General features: G+C 44.2%; 2 protein-coding genes across 2 annotated transcripts in view; both read right to left on the bottom strand.

Annotated features, from left to right (window-relative positions):
- Positions 1-16467, bottom strand: part of LOC104375197 (oxidative stress responsive kinase 1) — a 170277-nt gene that overhangs the window by 34236 nt on the left and 119574 nt on the right. The gene's annotated exons all lie outside the window — the stretch shown is intronic.
- Positions 4734-16467, bottom strand: part of LOC147528419 (serine/threonine-protein kinase OSR1-like) — a 40718-nt gene continuing 28984 nt past the window's right edge. The window contains exons 5-6 of the mRNA XM_086614811.1: positions 5295-5350; positions 4734-4795 (exon numbers count right to left, since the gene is read on the bottom strand). Of these exons, the coding sequence (XP_086470937.1) occupies positions 4734-4795; positions 5295-5350 (118 nt within the window). The remainder of the gene's footprint in view (positions 4796-5294; positions 5351-16467) is intronic.

Below are 16467 nucleotides of genomic sequence, written 5' to 3'. Positions count from 1 at the left end.
TTACTACATCACAAGTTTGGCCTTTTTGCAATAATGTCAAGGCCCATAAAAGATGTATGAAATCCCTTTGCCGAGCAAACATAAAGATCGTATCTGAAACCGAGCCCAACAGCACGTTAACAAAGACATGCTAATACTGCACAAAGTAACTTAAGGATGACAAAGCCCAGACCAGGTGAAGCCACCACCACTGGAGAAGTTCACAAGTGGTTTCAACAACCAAACACTGCAACATGTCTTCAGGAAACACAGATATGACAAGTGACACAAAGAAAAAGTTACTTCCCATCACGCTGCTGCAGGGGAGGCACCAAAAAGACTCCACTAAGCACAGAGAAAAATACTTTTGCCCCTTTTTCAAAAGAGAAGAGGCTCAGAGGTGTCCATGATACAACACCAGCTGCTTGAGTCAGCCCTGCAATCAGCACTCCTCTCCTCGAGTCAGACTTGTGCCTTGCCCCTTGTTAAAGCAACTTAATCTTCCAGAGTTAGAACTTCCTAAGGGAAAATGGGGGAATGACACTGCCTGCATCATAGCCCGATGTTTATGTAGAGCACTATTTTAGTGCAATGAATTAAGAGCAGTCAGGAACACAGCGAACCGGTGACAGGCTGGCATGGATTTGTGGAAAGTTACACAAATTCAGTTACACAAGTTTTGCCTGGCCTTAACTATCCTCATTTTATAAATAGATAAAGCGAGAGGGGTTCGGCAACTTGCCCAGTATCAATTAGCAAGTCCTGAACGACTTGGTGAAACCTCAATCTTCTCCAACCGCTTGGCACCACAGCCTGCCCAGGACACAGCAGGCACACGGAGCGCCTCTTGAAGCACACGTTAATCATCTCGACTGGTTTTAAAACCTGAAGATACCACATCATTGTCCCTACAATGGGGAAAAAAAAAAAAAAATCAAAAAAAAACAACGTCCCCCAAAAAAGGGACTTTCAGCCTTCAGTACACCCCTGCTTCTTCCTATTCGATCACGGAGGGGTGGGTGACAGTATTATTTAATATCCCAGTGTATAAAATCAGGGAAAAAAAGATTTAGTCTGCACTCAGTCTCAGTAGGACGCTAATATCGTGCCAGGGTTGGAGCACGGTTCGTACTGAGCACGTCTTGTGCACCCTGGGAGAGCTTCCCTCAACCTCTCCCATCCCTTCCCAGTCTATCAAGACTTTCACTTCATTTCACAATAATTTAATAGGGGCTGCACAATTAAATAAACTTGCTTTGCTTACTGTGAGAAGTCTCCTGGCTTATGCAGGAATATTGGTGCCGATGCAGTTTATGTTGACAGTGTTTTTACCCATGCAGCTTTTAAACTCCAGGGAACCAATAAATGCCAAGGCAAAGAGGTTTTATGCTCTGATTAAAAAAAAATAAAAATATAATAATTGCCATGGAGAAGCTGGAACACAAAAGAATGTGGCTATCTCAATTTACATTGCAACCACCGTCAGCACGGCGCAGAACAATGGTATCTGGGAAAGAGTCCTGCTCTCTCCAGAAGATAGATTAATTCAATGTGCAGGAAAACACTTCAAACTGAGAAAGCGATACTCTGAATTGTAACAGGCTCCAAAAACTTGGTGCCAAGCCACAAGCCCAAGCCCGAGCCCTTGGGGGAAGAAAAAAAAAAAAAAGAAAAAAGATGTTAAGAGAGAAGCAAACAGCCTCAGTTTAGGTCTCACTCGTCAGCTGGATCTGTTAAAGACGATTTTATACCTTGGTTTGGTGGATGCACATTTTGAAAGCAAAAGGAGCTACACAGCTAAAAACAGAGTCATGAGTGAAAACACCAAGTCCCAGGGCTTGGGAAGAGTCTGAAGCCCGGTGTTTGTGCAGGCCATTGGGGGAATTTTTACAATTCCTACTTCCAGCAAATGCCCCGAGCTCACAGATTTCTCCTGTCACTCCACCTGGGCCTGCCTCAGCTGGCACTGCTCCTACCAGCAGCTTTCCCACCCAACACAGCCACCAGCCCAGACTCACAAACAGAACCTGAGAAACATCCGTCATCGAGTTGCGTTTTCTGTTCAGCCTTAACAGAACTGCACAGTCCAAATTAATGAAAGAGGCTTTTAGTTTTCACTGGTTAGAAATGTATAATCCTGCAGCAAAATTACTGCCATGAATTCTACACAGTGAAAGTTTCCCAAGTAATTATATTCACTGACATGTGGAAATATAGCCTGGTAGTGGGGTTTCCTCCACGATAGGGTTGAGCTTTTTTTTAATATTACACCTTGAAAGAAGCTTTGTTTTTTTTTTTCCCTAAAGGGTTTCCAGTTTGAGATTTACATTCCTTACATTTAAGATTTAAATTTCTTCTGAGACAAGAAATATGAACTGTGTCAAGCAGCATGAAACACACAGGAACATGAGGTTGCAAAGGCCAAACACTGAAACAGTCCTTTTTAATAACCATTCACGGGCAGTTTTGATAGAGGGATGGCAAAAGAGAAAGGAGTCATAAAAGAATTGAAGTCATTCTTTCCTGCTACACTATCTGCATTTTTTATGTACACCAAACCAGCTCCTTCAAGGGAGGTGCCCCATTCACTCTAACCCTCAGGCTTCATTCCACAGCTGATCAACCTTTTTTTTTCCCCCCCTCACGGTGTAACTTTCCAGTGAAACTTAAACACATTTGTTTCATGGGAACGCAGTGATGTCATCCAGCTGATAATTGAAGCACTCTACGATCAACAGAATTATTCATAATATGCATTAATATTATTGTCAAAGGCAAGTGCTTTGATCGTGTTGAAACAAAACTCACTTTATTGAGATTGGTTTGCTTCCAGCATTTTTTCCTCCTCAAAAAATTTGCAAGAAATTTTGCTATTTCATCCTGGGTCAGGAGGAAAGGAAGCTTAAGTGTCAGAAATTCCCACAGAAACAAAATCTCATGTTATTGACCAGGTCAGGCTTTTCTCTAGTATTCAGTCATTCATTTATTTTCGTTTCTTTCAAGTAATCAGCTGCCTTTGCAGAAATGAAAGTGCTTCCTGCCACTGCGGTGAACTTGCTGACCTTGGTTGAGTTTAGTCACTCTGCTGTATCTCATTAAAGGTTACAGCCTGAGTCTTTTTGCAAGTTCAAAGAAAGAATTTGTAAAGAAGGAATCTTGAACATCTCGCAATGTTACTGGTGCAGGATATGCAGAGAGATGGATTTCATTATTTAAATGTTGCACCATATATAAAACCACTGGCACACAGTTTAGTCCAGGAGAATCCTCTGAAGTTTGTACAAGTAAGACTTTGAAGTTTGTACAAGTAAGACTAGTCAACCTTAAAACTACTTATCAAGAAAATATTATTCAGCAGAAAAAAAATGAAAATACATGAACAGGTACCTATACCAGTAAGCCTTAATAAAAAAAGCCAAGCCCTGGCACTCTTGTGGCAAAGAAACACAAGCAGCTTTCTGCTAGGCTGGCAGAAACACTTGGAATAAGAGTGCATCGCTCTAATGCAAGAGCTATTTGCAGCCTCTCCCAGAACATAATCTAAAGCTCCATACGATTACAAATCCAAAATGTTACATCTTGGCCTCATTACAGCAAAAACTGTAGGATTTCACTGTATGAAGTTTGCTCCTTTGAGCTTTTTAGAAGCTACTCCCTACCTTCTATCAGCTCCCACACAGGATGAATTATTTACACCTCATTAGAAATATAACAACAGGCATTAAGAGTGCTGGGAGACTTAAAAAGAGAAAACTAAGTGACTTCAGGTTTTAAACAGAAGTCTTGCATTTTAGGTGTTATGTCCTGTAAAAGGGCTTATTGCCTTCTGCAGAGGGAGAAGAGCTATCTACAAAAAAACCCTGTGCATTGCAATGTGTTCTGCCTCCTGGTGGAAAATCTACATCTTTCATTCCAAGATGTAAATCCAGGCATAAATATAGCAAAGGAGTCCGTACTCCTCAGCAACATGCACTTTTGCCTGACATGACAGTCATTGTCCCGCAGCTGCAAAGCTCTGTCCCTTAATCCCCAGCACACTGGCCTGACCCACTGCTGTGCCTCCACCAGCAGTACGGGCACTAAAAGAGACCTTATCACAAGCAGGTAGGGCTCTTTCCAATTAAATATGGGACTGAAAAAGTTAAACATGTACAAGGATGTTCACTGAGATGGCAGGACCAGATGTGAGCTCTGTCCTCCAGCTAGAGGTGGCACAAGGACTAGAAAGGCACCACGACTAGAAAGGCACCACGAGGTTCATGGGGAGAGCACAGTCGTGAGGGAGAAGACAGCCAGAGAAATCATACTCAGGATAGGAAAATAAGAGGAGGAAAAACAAGTCTCAAGTTCTAAATGTACTCTCTAAAAATTCTATCTTACTTAATACTCTATAATAGTAATAATTTTTGATTTCTGGAAAGAAGAGTGGAGTCTGTAGGAACATGTATGGAATAAAAGACCAGAAAAGTAGCATGGAAGGAGCCAAACCAGAAAACCACACACACCACACAACACTCTTTTCCACAGACACATGATCCATCTACACCAAGGACCATTTACAACATACCTGTGTGGATGCAGGTCTTGACAGCAGTGACTACAACAGAAGCCTCCTCCAGGACATCTGTACCACCTAAAGCAATTGTCTCAACAGTCTTCCCTCTCCTGTCCCTCAGTTTGCACAACTGCTTCCAAGACTTTCAGTTCATCCCAGTTTGGGCTGGGTTAGGGCAATTGGTTAAACATGCACCCTGCTACTCAATTGAATTGAAGCAGACTAGGGAGCATCCACATGAGCAGTTCGACCAGCAGATCTCTGGTTAAGGCAAAGTTGCAAGTGACTTTTACCATCAGATATATCCATTTCCTTCTGATGAATCTATTCACTGTTCACCACAGTCCTTTTGGAAACCACCTCAGAGATGATAAAGCAGTGAGGTCTGTGCAGTCCACTTCCAACTTGCTGTTACAAAAATCTGACTAGCTTATGCCAAGAATTTTATCTAATCTATTGATTCTGACAACTTAACAGTCAAAGGATTTATTCATGCTGATTTTCATTATTCCTAAGGACAGTATTTTAAGACAACAAGACATAATAAACTCTGGGTTGTTTTGTTGTTGTTGTTGTTTTGGTTTGTGGTTTGTTTATTGTTGGGGTTTTTGGTGTTGTTGGTTTTGTTTTGTTTCTTTGTTTTAAGAACCACAGGGCTTTCTGAAGCTAACATTTTTATGTAGATTTCTTCTTGATCATTAAGCCATCTCTTGGGATACAGTTATGCCTGAAGTTTACTCAAAGCTACCAGAAAAGTTACCTGCAATTTGCACCGAGCCATCTTCTCCAAGAAGAATATTTCCTGCTTTCACATCCCTGCAGAAAGATAAAACAGTAAGTGGAAATCATCAAATCTTTCCTTCAACCAACAAAAATACATGAAAAAGCTCATATTTTGTATCTTGCATTAGCACCTCCTACTTCCAATCATGCAGAAACAGTAGGGACTTAACCACAATTTTAACTTCAGTAGAGAGACAAAGTGGTATTTGTATGATTTATAGCTAGTAGCATTTTAAGTACTAGGTATAGAAAAAAAAATTTTAAAAAAACTTATCAGAAGGTACGTTCAAAAATACAGGGAAAGTGATTTGTCCCAGGTTCTTAAGTTAACTAAAAATGTGAAAACAGAAACTAGCACTGGTCTGATACTCATGCACCCTTTTAGTGGGGGGAGACTTCAAAGACCGTGAGTTGGTCTGGTCTCACCACAGCTGAATGCGTCCTGTTCTTCCCAACCCCAAGTCTCTGCTCTCCGTCCCTGGAGTTCACCTCATTCCTCAGAAGACAGCCAGCCCCAAACGCTAGTGAAAATCCAGACAGAAGAAAAGTGTCATTTGCTCATGGCTTAATGAACCGAATCACATTACCAAGGGTCAGGTGAGCAGAGATGGCGAGAACAGGAAAATGGGGCCACTCAACCGTCCTAGGAAGCCTCAACTTTAGAAGAAAAAAAATCAGGGACACTCTTTCACTACCAAAGCTAATGAATGCACAAGAACACCCAGCACATGCTATGAAAATGTACTACCACCTTTCCACCCAAAAAAACCTCTGGTTTGTTAGGTTAACAGCAGCACTTTTCCACCCTCAAGGGGAACACCACTCTCACTCCAAATACACTTTGAAGTTTTGCAGTTTATTTTCACAAGCTGCTCTCCACAAAAAGCCAAGAGAAGCACATTTAGAGTTGAGGCCCATGTTCATCATCATGGCTGCAAAGCTCACACTGTCTAGGAAACCATACAGACCTGGAGCACAGGCAGATGCTGTCTCAAGAAAGACTGCAAGCAAAGCAACTGCCTGGGGAATGGATGCCAGTGAAGAGAGAGCAATTCACAACACACCTCACCCTAATGGCAACCACTGACATGGAAAAAAAAAAACAAACCACCCACCAAACTTCCCCACCCCCTTCTGCAAATATTCCAAATCCTTTCACACACAAAAAGAGTCAAAAGCTATTTTTTCTCTCGTCCCTCGTGCATCATGAGATCAGAGCTGGCGTGACAGCCTGGCCAAAGAGCCCCGGTCAGGCCCTGGAAATCTCCTGCTTCCCGGCTTTGCTCTTCTTCAGAAAAGCCTGGGCTGCTGCCAGTTCCAGGCCAGGATAATTTTAAACACATCCTCTCTAGTATTAGCATTTGCTAAGTTCTTCCCAACACCCAGTCTAGGATACTGGCATGGCAAGGCTTTCCCCCAACACACAGCAGAACAAAAGTGAACAAAGACTGTCCGTAAGACAGTCCCACTAAAGATTACCTAACAGCAAACCATAGGTGACAGCAGCCTTTAGCCTTCAAACAAGTTCTTGCCAGCAAGTGACCACCTTGGAGCCTAATCCCTGTCTGAAGCACAAGTGTAAGAGCAACAGGAAAACACTGATTTGCTGTAATGATCAAGAACACTTGGACAGATCTATGTGGAAACACTGAAGTTGTATGGCGAGATAGCCTTGAGGAGTTGACTTGATAGCAGCATGATATTTGGAGCTGTGACAGTGATGCTGGAATAAGTACACAAACACAAAACAATTACTGCCACTCAGCTCCAATCCTGTCCATTTTACACTGGCCAAGTACACGAACACGTGTTTAAGGGCAAGTCAGCTTTCCCTCCAAGCTGCGTTGTTCTCTTTTCTTCCTGCAATTACCAGCGGCAGCTGTTGCAGACAAGAAGGCATCAGCACTGCAGTGGATGGAGACTCTTAAGCCAACAGAAGGACCTAGGGATTGAAAGCAACGTGCCTTACGCATGTAGCTGTGCTATCCCCCTCAGCATCCATAGGCCAAATCTATCACAGTCGGAGCAGTAGAGAGTTAATTACTGTTTTAATCGAGGAAGAGATACAAACCTGACTAACCCCTGCGCTCCCACAAAGCATTCAGGGTCCGTAACAGCGAGGGAATGGAAAAGCTCGCCGCCAGTGTTTAGGTAGAAAATGCCTTTGGGATCCATCCCTGTCAGCATGTGGAATGTCATGAGTGCAGTGCCCAGGTTTGCTGCTTCCTAGGTAAGGAGCTGGCTCACACAGTGCCAAATCCACTTAGCACAGGCACAGCCATCTCCAGGAATCCCCCCTCCCACCAGCACTCATTCAGAAGGAACAAGGGGTGTTCAGCAAACTTTTCAATCCCACTGGAAACGTTTATCCATACAGTCAGTTCTCCCGCGACAGCCAGGATGCACGATGCTCTTTCAAAGCTGCTGCCGGTTCCAGGTTATGGGGAAAGGAAAAGCATATACCAAGGTTTCCTGCTGAAGTTATTGTTCTTCTTACTGAAGATGGATGCAAGTAACAGTAATTTCCTCTTCCAAACTTACTCCAAGGTAGCGCAGGATCCTGGCGTGTTTCCCCAGCGAGCTGGGCCATGCAGTTATTTTACAGCCTTTCCAAGCTTCCCTTGCCAGCATGACGGCATGTGTAGCTTACCAAGCCCCCAGCGCAGACCACACTCAGCAATTAAGGAAGAGCCAGGAAAGTTTTTAAGCAGAGCTAAGGATGAAGTCTCAACCATTGTGTGCTTCAGAGAGCCCCTCCAAAAAAAAACACACCAACCAAACACACCACAAAAAAAACATCCAACCTCAGGCAGGTTTAACTGACAACAGCCAGAAAGCAGCTCGCATTCAATACCACCAGACTGTCCTACCATAACAGAGCAAGTTGGACAGGCTTGGAGCGTGAAAAGTAGTGAAACAGGGCACTCGGATTGAATCCCACAGGAAAAAAGAGCCAAAGGACTCCAGTGCCTTAACCCCCCGCTCCAATGCGGAGGCTTGTTTTCTTCTTAACTTCAGCTTGGATTAATTAAAATTTACATTTTTCTTGTTGGAAACAAAAGTCAGTAAATATGATGCCTCGAGATGCTTCAAGAAATTAAAACAAGTTGCTGTTACAATAAGAAGTCCAGGAGGCCAACAGCAGCCACTGCCAAATATCCAAGTCAAGCTGCAGAATTAAATCACCACTTGATGTGGCATTTCCTCCCGGTGACCAACCCTCTGAAAAGGACATTACTCACCCCAGCATGGTACACCCCACCCCGAAGCTGCAAAACTGATCAGCAGCAAGCTGTTTGGAGACACTCGCTCCGTTTCGGAGTTACTGTTCCATAGAAGTAACTTCCAGCTTCGCCATTCCTCACCCCAGTGTACTGGCATCATGTTGCCCACTGTAACAGCACCGGGTGAACACTGAGCAGCAATAACACTGAGGGAACCCAGATCCCTTTTAGCTTGTAGTGGTGTCACCAGCAGCATCTTCAAATTACGCACTGCTTTAAAACCATAGAATCACAGACTGGTTTGGGTTGGAAGCGACTTCAAAGATCATCTAGTTCCAACCCCCTGCCATGGCCAGGGAAACCCCCCTCTACACCAGGTTGCCCAAAGCCTCATCCAGCCTGGCCTTGAACACTTTCAGGGATGGGCATCCACAACTTCTCTGGGCAATCTGTTCTAGTGCCTCACCACCCTCTGAGTGAAAAATTTCTTCCTTATATCCAATCTAAATCTGCCCTCTTTCAGTTTAAATCCATTGTCCCCTGTCCTATCACTACACGCCCTTGCAAAAAGTCCCTCTCCAGCTTTCCTGGAGAGAAAACCATCTTTAAGGTTAATTAATTGCATATAAAGCAATCGAGCGGAGGAGAGAGGAATGGTGCTTTCCTGCTTATTCTTGTCAGGAGACGCTTATAAACTTGCAAGCTGCATGGCAAGAGGTTTGTTACTGCAGGATGTAGTTATTGCCAAGTATAACAATTTGAAGGTACTTCCTACTAACGTGGTAACGACCATATCCTGGGCTGATACACTCGGAATAAATGGTGTGCCTCGAGTGTAATTGCTATACTGGAAACAGGAAGCAGCTTTAGGCTGCAGCGTAAACAGTAATTAGATCACATTTTAAATGAAGTTACAGAAGGCTGGAGTGAACCCTTTCTTGCCAGTAGCTTAATAAACACTGCCATAGTTCTGGAGATTCTCACTTCATAGCTGTCCTCTTCCTCTCTTCTAAAGCCTCCAAGAACTCTTCCGTAAAACAACAACTATGTTTTTATTTACCTCGTACTTCACAACCAGAGTGGGGAAAGGGGTTTGCACTCATTTCAGTGCAAAGCTGGATTCTCCACAACAGCCTTGAAAGGTTTCAAAGCCGGGCAGAAATCTCTCCTCATCTGCATTCCAAACTGGTTGCGCTTCCAAACACTAATGTACCAGTTACATCACACTAATGCCTCCAGGTTTGGGCTGGGCGATGGGCATTAGATTCTATATAACCAAAACTGATCCCTGATCCAAGAAAGTTATAATCAAGCATCCAGCTACAGGAGACTTGGGAGCACAGGAAGGCAATGAGATGATGCTCCCCAGTTTCAAATGCAGTGTTCCCACACTCATCACAATTTTTCAACAGGCTGGGGAATTGGGGAGCAAACTACAGGCACTGTATTCTAATGCATTGTTCCCACTATAAAAGGCCCACACAAGTCCTTAAAATCCTGCTAAATGATCAGATCTGCCCTCATCCCATAGCACTGCCATACAGTGGCTGTTGCAGTGACACCACCGTGGGAAAAAGCAAGACTAGCTGGTCCATAATGGACAGCAGCATTCTCAATAACCAGCTGCAACTCTGCAATCCTGGCACATGCAACAAAATTTCACATTACAGACTTCAAAGGACCGGTGTTTGCAAGAACAGCAATGAAGGATTTAAGGTTTTGCTTTTTAAACAAGCCTCTTAATATTGTTTGGAAATCAAAAAAAGATTCACTTGGGCCTGTGTTTGAAAGTCTACATTGGGGGCAATAGCTCAGACCATTCATTCAGGTCACTGCAACCACGACACAAGTGATGTGAGCAAAGAGTGGCATCCCAGGACTTCTGTGGCCAAGAACTGGGAAGAAAACTGCCCCGTAAAAGGGGAAATGGAGATAAGCCCCATTTATGATGCCTTGGCTTCCAACCTGCTCATATGTGCCTTTAGGACGTCAGGCTGGCTGTCAGCACAGCCATGAGTCACCTGCCCATTAGATGCAATTTGCATCAACTGGACTGAGCTCTATAGTGCACAAGTTGGCATGAGAAAGGAGCCGTTGGTCCTGCCAAGTTTCATTTCAAAAAAAGGGAAGGTGCAAGATACTAGAGTCAATATCTTCTGCTAATGGTAATGAATAACTCAAAATATTTATCATGAATGTAACCAGTTGCTGGAGTTAACATTGTTCTGGGTTAATTTGCAAAATGCTTCCAGGACAATCTCTCTACCCACGGTTAAATGCGAAGCAATTTGTGACATTATGCACCCAATGAGCACTATTGTCTCTCTGCTATCCAACATGACTCTCCCTTCAGCGATATGCTCTTACCTATGTCACCTCTTCCCTTTGCCTTATAGGTGAATGTATGAAAAGCTGGCTATACACAAGAGCTCTACCATTTGAGACAGAGCTGCAAAATGGAAAGTAGGCTCGGAGCATCCAAGCAGAGCAGTCTTTTTACGCCCTCAAACATCAACACGTTCAGTATAACGTAGGAGAAGGCATTCAAGACAACTGCAAGATAAGTTATTAGAAGTGCTGTACATCAGCATGCTCCCTGTTCCCGCTCAGAAAAGCCCCGTGTACTAACATCTTCAAGCCACAGCGTTAAGCCTTAAGTCACAAACTCTTCGACAAGATGCAATTACTGCCTGTTACAGAGCTGTACTTAACTCTGTGGAGCTGGACTCGGGAACATCTCCCAAAGCTTGAAGGTCTTCCAACAGCAGAGAGCTGGCAAAGCAGCTTCCATCCTCCTCTCTCCAGCCTCCCTGCTGAGGCAGGCATAAGCAGGGCAAAGAGAGGGCCAAGTCCACAGCTTGCTTCATCGCTGCTCGTCCACAGCCCTCTCAGCAGGCCCTTGTGGCCACTGGCAACCAGGACCAGCAGCAGCAGCCAGGCTGCTATAAATTACAGCGAGGGACCAGCCCAGCGATGGACTTCATTGCTCGGGATCAGGGATGCACAGCGACTGCTTCTACCCTCTTTGCTGAGCTGCTCTGCCAGCTGCTGGGCCATGGTGAAACATCAGGGCCTCAACGCAAGCTAAATGCCAGCTCCATGGGGCAAATCATGATTTACTCTGAGTCTCAAACATTAGAGGCATTTTTAAAGCTCCAGCTTCACATTAGTATGTAGGAATGTTTAAGGACTTTTTAACTGTCTTTTTAATAGCTATAGAAAGTTAGATGAATAATCCAGTCATATCAGGAAGGAAAATAAAGTTTTTTGGTTCTTTTATCGAAAGGCAGAAGTGACTGACAGACTATGGCTTTGCTGAGAGATGCGTATCCTACTGGAAAGGATTCTAAGCTTCCAAAAAGACGAGCTATATGAGTACATCAAGTATTTGTCTTCTCTGTGCCCTACCTTGAACATCCAGGCAGATCACAGCGCAGTGAAGGGACCTCCTGGGAAAGACAACTGCAGCCAGTGGCTTGCCACATGCAAACAGAAAGCCCAGTAAGGGCTACGTAAGAAATCAATCTCCCATTGTACTTTAGTTAAAACATAAAACACCTTTCAGAGGATCCACAATATACTTACTAGGTACAATCCCTCCTGATTTTTTGCCCTCCAATGCTGCAGAAGCAGACTGCTGCTTTAGGTAGAGGGTTTGGGGTCTGAGAAACCATGACTCAGAAATCTGATTTATTTTCGGTTAAGTCGCTGTGTCAGCTCAGGCAAGAGAAGGCTCACCACAGCAAGCTGCAGGAGACCCTCCTGAAATTCACTCTGTCATCTTAGTTATCCAAATAGCTCCAGGGGCTGGTAAGATGCTGAGGCAATAAAGAAAGAGTTGCAGACCTCAAGCTAACTCGGTGTGAGTCTCCAACACGAAGCGAGACAGCAAGCAGTGTGTCACATCCCTTACTGCATTCCTGTCTGTCACAGCGCCTGTCACCTTCCTTTATCTCAGCAAATTACGTCCAGCTTATGTTTTTTTGTTCCTATGCCAACTTCGACTTTGATGGTTTTGCACTCATTAATCCCTTCTCTTCCCACACATTTACAAGCCTAACGATGGTTAAAGGTGGTTCAATGACAGATCCTGTCTGCCCTGGACTTTACCTCCCATTCATCACCACACCTCCAGCCCAGCATCAGTGCTCAGGTAACCTCCACTGCACATCAGTGTGGGGCAAGTTGCTCTAGCTAAAACCAAAACCTTACCAAACAGGTTTCAGACAGATGAGCTCCTTCAGCCAGATAATAAAGCGCCACAAACACTAGACGTAGCCCTATCTCCCAACGTGGAGACGATCTAAGCACACCACCCCTTACAGCCTCACTTCTTCCTCCTACAGAAGAGGCTGCTGCTTCACATATTCACCCCAATGCACATCACTGTTGTAATACCAGCTCATGGCAAGGAGGATTTGTCAAGCAGCTAAGGCTTCTGACACGCTTCAGCCCTTCAGCAGTCAATGCAGGAGAGAAGCGACATCTCTAACCTCATAAATGACTCTCTAAAGTTTCCTCTATTCAGTCAGAAGTTCAGTTTTTTCCCCTCGTATCTCCCAGAAGGAAAGGACTCTGATCAGCAGCTGGCTTTACAGTCAAGTTTTCGTACCGTTGAATTAGCAGCTAAAAGCGTACCAGGATTTCTTCCACAAATTCATCTATTTGGCCATTCCATTTCCTGATCCTGCTTCCCAAGGACTGCAGTGGGGACAAGGCACAAAGCTCCTTTAACAGTTACTGCATGAAAAGCAAACACACATAGCAAGCTGTGGAGTCACAAGGTCTGCCTCCTACCCCTGGAGGCCCGGATATTTTTGGGAGGCGCTGCCTTAGTCACTGGTAGCAGAGGAAAATAGTCAAGTTATAACGTGGTCTTATTTCAATGTTTCATGTCACATTATTTAACGTGCAAGGAGGTGAGCACGCTTCAGGTGGCAATACTAGTGATGCAAGCCACCATGCTGCCCTGTGTCCTGCATGCCCAAACATGTTCCTACTGTGCTCAGAAATGGGAATTTCTCAAAAACTACCACACACAGATAGCCTCAGTTTGAGTACAAGATGGACCAGGTAGCAGCAGAAACAGGAAAGCCGGTGATTCATGTGTCTCTCTGCCTTAACCCTGCCATGATGGAGAGATGAAAATCCATTCCAGTAAGCACATAATCAACCCGGATCAAGTAAGGCCCAAATACTTCAACAAGGGCAGCTCAAAAAGGTCTTAATTTCCAAAAGGCAATAAGAACCCCTGCTCTGGAGAAGTGGTATGTGTATCTACACACACATACGAGGTCCAAGGCATTCTCCTACACAGCCAGAAGCCATCTGTATCTATGAAGCCACCCGCAGCTCTTGCTCAGCAATGTTTGCAACGTGACACAGATGGAGAAATTCGAGACAACCAGGGCTCACAAGAGACTTGCCAGCTTGACTTTCATCTCCAAAATCTAGAAGACAACAGTTTTAAGCATGGCCAGTATAGGACGAGGAAAGATCTCCTTCTTTCATCCAGCTATTCCCATAGAATGGAGAAAGCAGCTATAAAATTGGGTATCCGTTCAATGGAAACAGTCCTCTTGGCACTCCCAATCTAAGCCAGCGATGCTTTCCAGGCTGCCATGGAACGATAAGATTTCTCTGTGGCACTTCCCTAACTGTTATCCTAAATGCATGTGAGTTTTGTCTCACTTTTCTTCTTGAAAATATTAAGCTGTACTTTTTAACGTGAAGGTTTTGTAAGAACTCTCCGAGGATATAATTTGATTTAGTAAACATGCAAAAATAATTTCTGATGCAGCCTCACAAAATTTTCAAGTGTGCTTAATTTGTTACCGCACACATTTAGCAAGTGACCTTTTTCTCACGCTCTGGCATAAGACATGAATGAAAAGGCTGCAGTGGTCTAAAGAAATGCTTAAGGCATCTCCACACATGCAGCTTTTAGGGTCTATGAAGGCCAGAAAATCCACCACATTACAACATGGGACAATATGCAAAGCCATCTTTTTGAAGTGGTCATTCACTCGATGGATCATGGTAGAAAGGATGAGTGGGATCAACACCAGTGATTTAAACAATTGCCCTACTGCTGAAGAGATGCTGCAAGAGCCTATACTGGGTGATCTAGTCCCAGTAACCTACACCAGATAAGAGCAGTGACATGAGAAGGGTGCCACAGAGAGTGGTTGTACATGTGTAAACGGCACTACTTGGTTTCTTCAGAGTCAAAAGCCAAAAGATCCTGTTACATTTTCACCTGATTAATTGATGCTGCAGACAGCGACTGAAGATCATTTCCACTGGAAACACATCAAACAAATACTCCTGACAACTCAGGAATTGCTAGGAGCTGTATTAGTTGAGTGCACACCTCACGGATCGCTGACCAAAATCTGTCATTGCTGTTGAGCCTTTTGGAGACCATCCCAACCTGTATCTCCTGCTCTTCATAGTATTCTTCCTGCTTCTCATCTCCATGTAACAAAGTGGGAAGAACAATCTAAAAACTCACCTCCCTTTTAATGTGGTGCATAGCAGTTGTACCAAAAAAGTTGTTTATCTTGGACTAAATCAAAGTTACTTTGAGCAACTGCAGGACACCCAGTGACAGAGTCCAGAGGCAGTGCCTGGGTCCGAGGAGAACGACACAGGGACCGACACCTGACCACACCAGTCACACAGCAAGTGCTCAGCTGCAGGCATCCCCCTGCAAGCTGCTCCGTGGACCCTCAGAATGCACGGAGCCTCTCAGGGCTGGGGCACTGACATTAGCCTGGAGCCACTGCAGGGCCCCCAGCACCCCTCTGCTTTCATCAGCGGTGATATTCACCATCAGAGTTTTAATTGCCAGGTTTTCAGGCTTCAGAACAGAGACTGTCGTCATCCACTTTGAGGAAAGCTGTCTCCACAGGAGCTATTGTTTCTGGCTGTCCGCAGATTTGGGATTTACATCTGGTTCCTATTTTCTTTCTGCAACCATAGGGAAACTTTTTTTTTTTTAAAAAAACAATGAATTCCTGGGATGATGCAGTGGAAGAAATAGCCACCAGGAGAACATGCTGGTTCACCAAACCACCACGATACAGCCCAGTCTGACTGCCATGGACAGAGAGCAGTGGTCCTTGTGTCCTGGACACTGCACAGCACGGTGTTTATTTGGGGGAACAAATCGCCCAGTACAATCTGGAGCCGCATCTTTTCTTCCTTCTCACCAAGACAGCCAAGAGTAACATTTCTGTTCTTCTGGCTGCTGAACTGTTTACAAATTAAAAGCTTTAAAATTTATATTAACAATTACCTCTAAAGGCTACTTCTGCCAAGCCTGTACTAGAAGGGAGAAAAGACCAAAGTACACTTCTCTGACTATAAAATTCCACTTCCCACGGCTGAGCAATAGCTAGCTCTCAATTACTAGTGTCCTGACTTAAAATCAAACTGGCAATTAAAGATGAAAGGCTCCACATCCCACTATCCATCCCTCAATCCTCCCCTACCAAACTTTACTTAAAAACACATTCCCCAAAACAAGATTATAGCACTGGGGAGAAGAGGGCTGCGACATTCTCCTACAGTATTGCTACAGAAACAGAAGTACAGTATTTCAGTTATCAAAATAATCAGAGGCATACTGGAATCCAGTTTAACCACAATACCTGCCAGCACAGCTATCAATGCATTAATCAGCTACATGAAAATTAAGCTTGAATTCTGTAGGACAGCTGAGTTCTGCCAAAATATATCCATCAGCTCCTTCAGCTTAAATCTGAAACTTGCTGCTGGATGGAGCGTTCCTGTAAAATGCCCCCCAAGTGTTGGTGATGTGTATGTGCTCAAATAGACATCTTTTTTCAGCAATTATTTTATCTCAACATAGGTAGAAGAGGCAGGCAATTAAACTCTGATCCTGTGTCAAAACCATCCTAA

The sequence above is a fragment of the Tauraco erythrolophus genome, chromosome 7 (genome assembly GCF_009769465.1).
Source record: "Tauraco erythrolophus isolate bTauEry1 chromosome 7, bTauEry1.pri, whole genome shotgun sequence".
Lineage (NCBI taxonomy): Eukaryota > Metazoa > Chordata > Aves > Musophagiformes > Musophagidae > Tauraco > Tauraco erythrolophus.
Note: the sequence above shows the minus strand (reverse complement) of the source record. Positions and strands in the feature narration are given on the sequence as shown.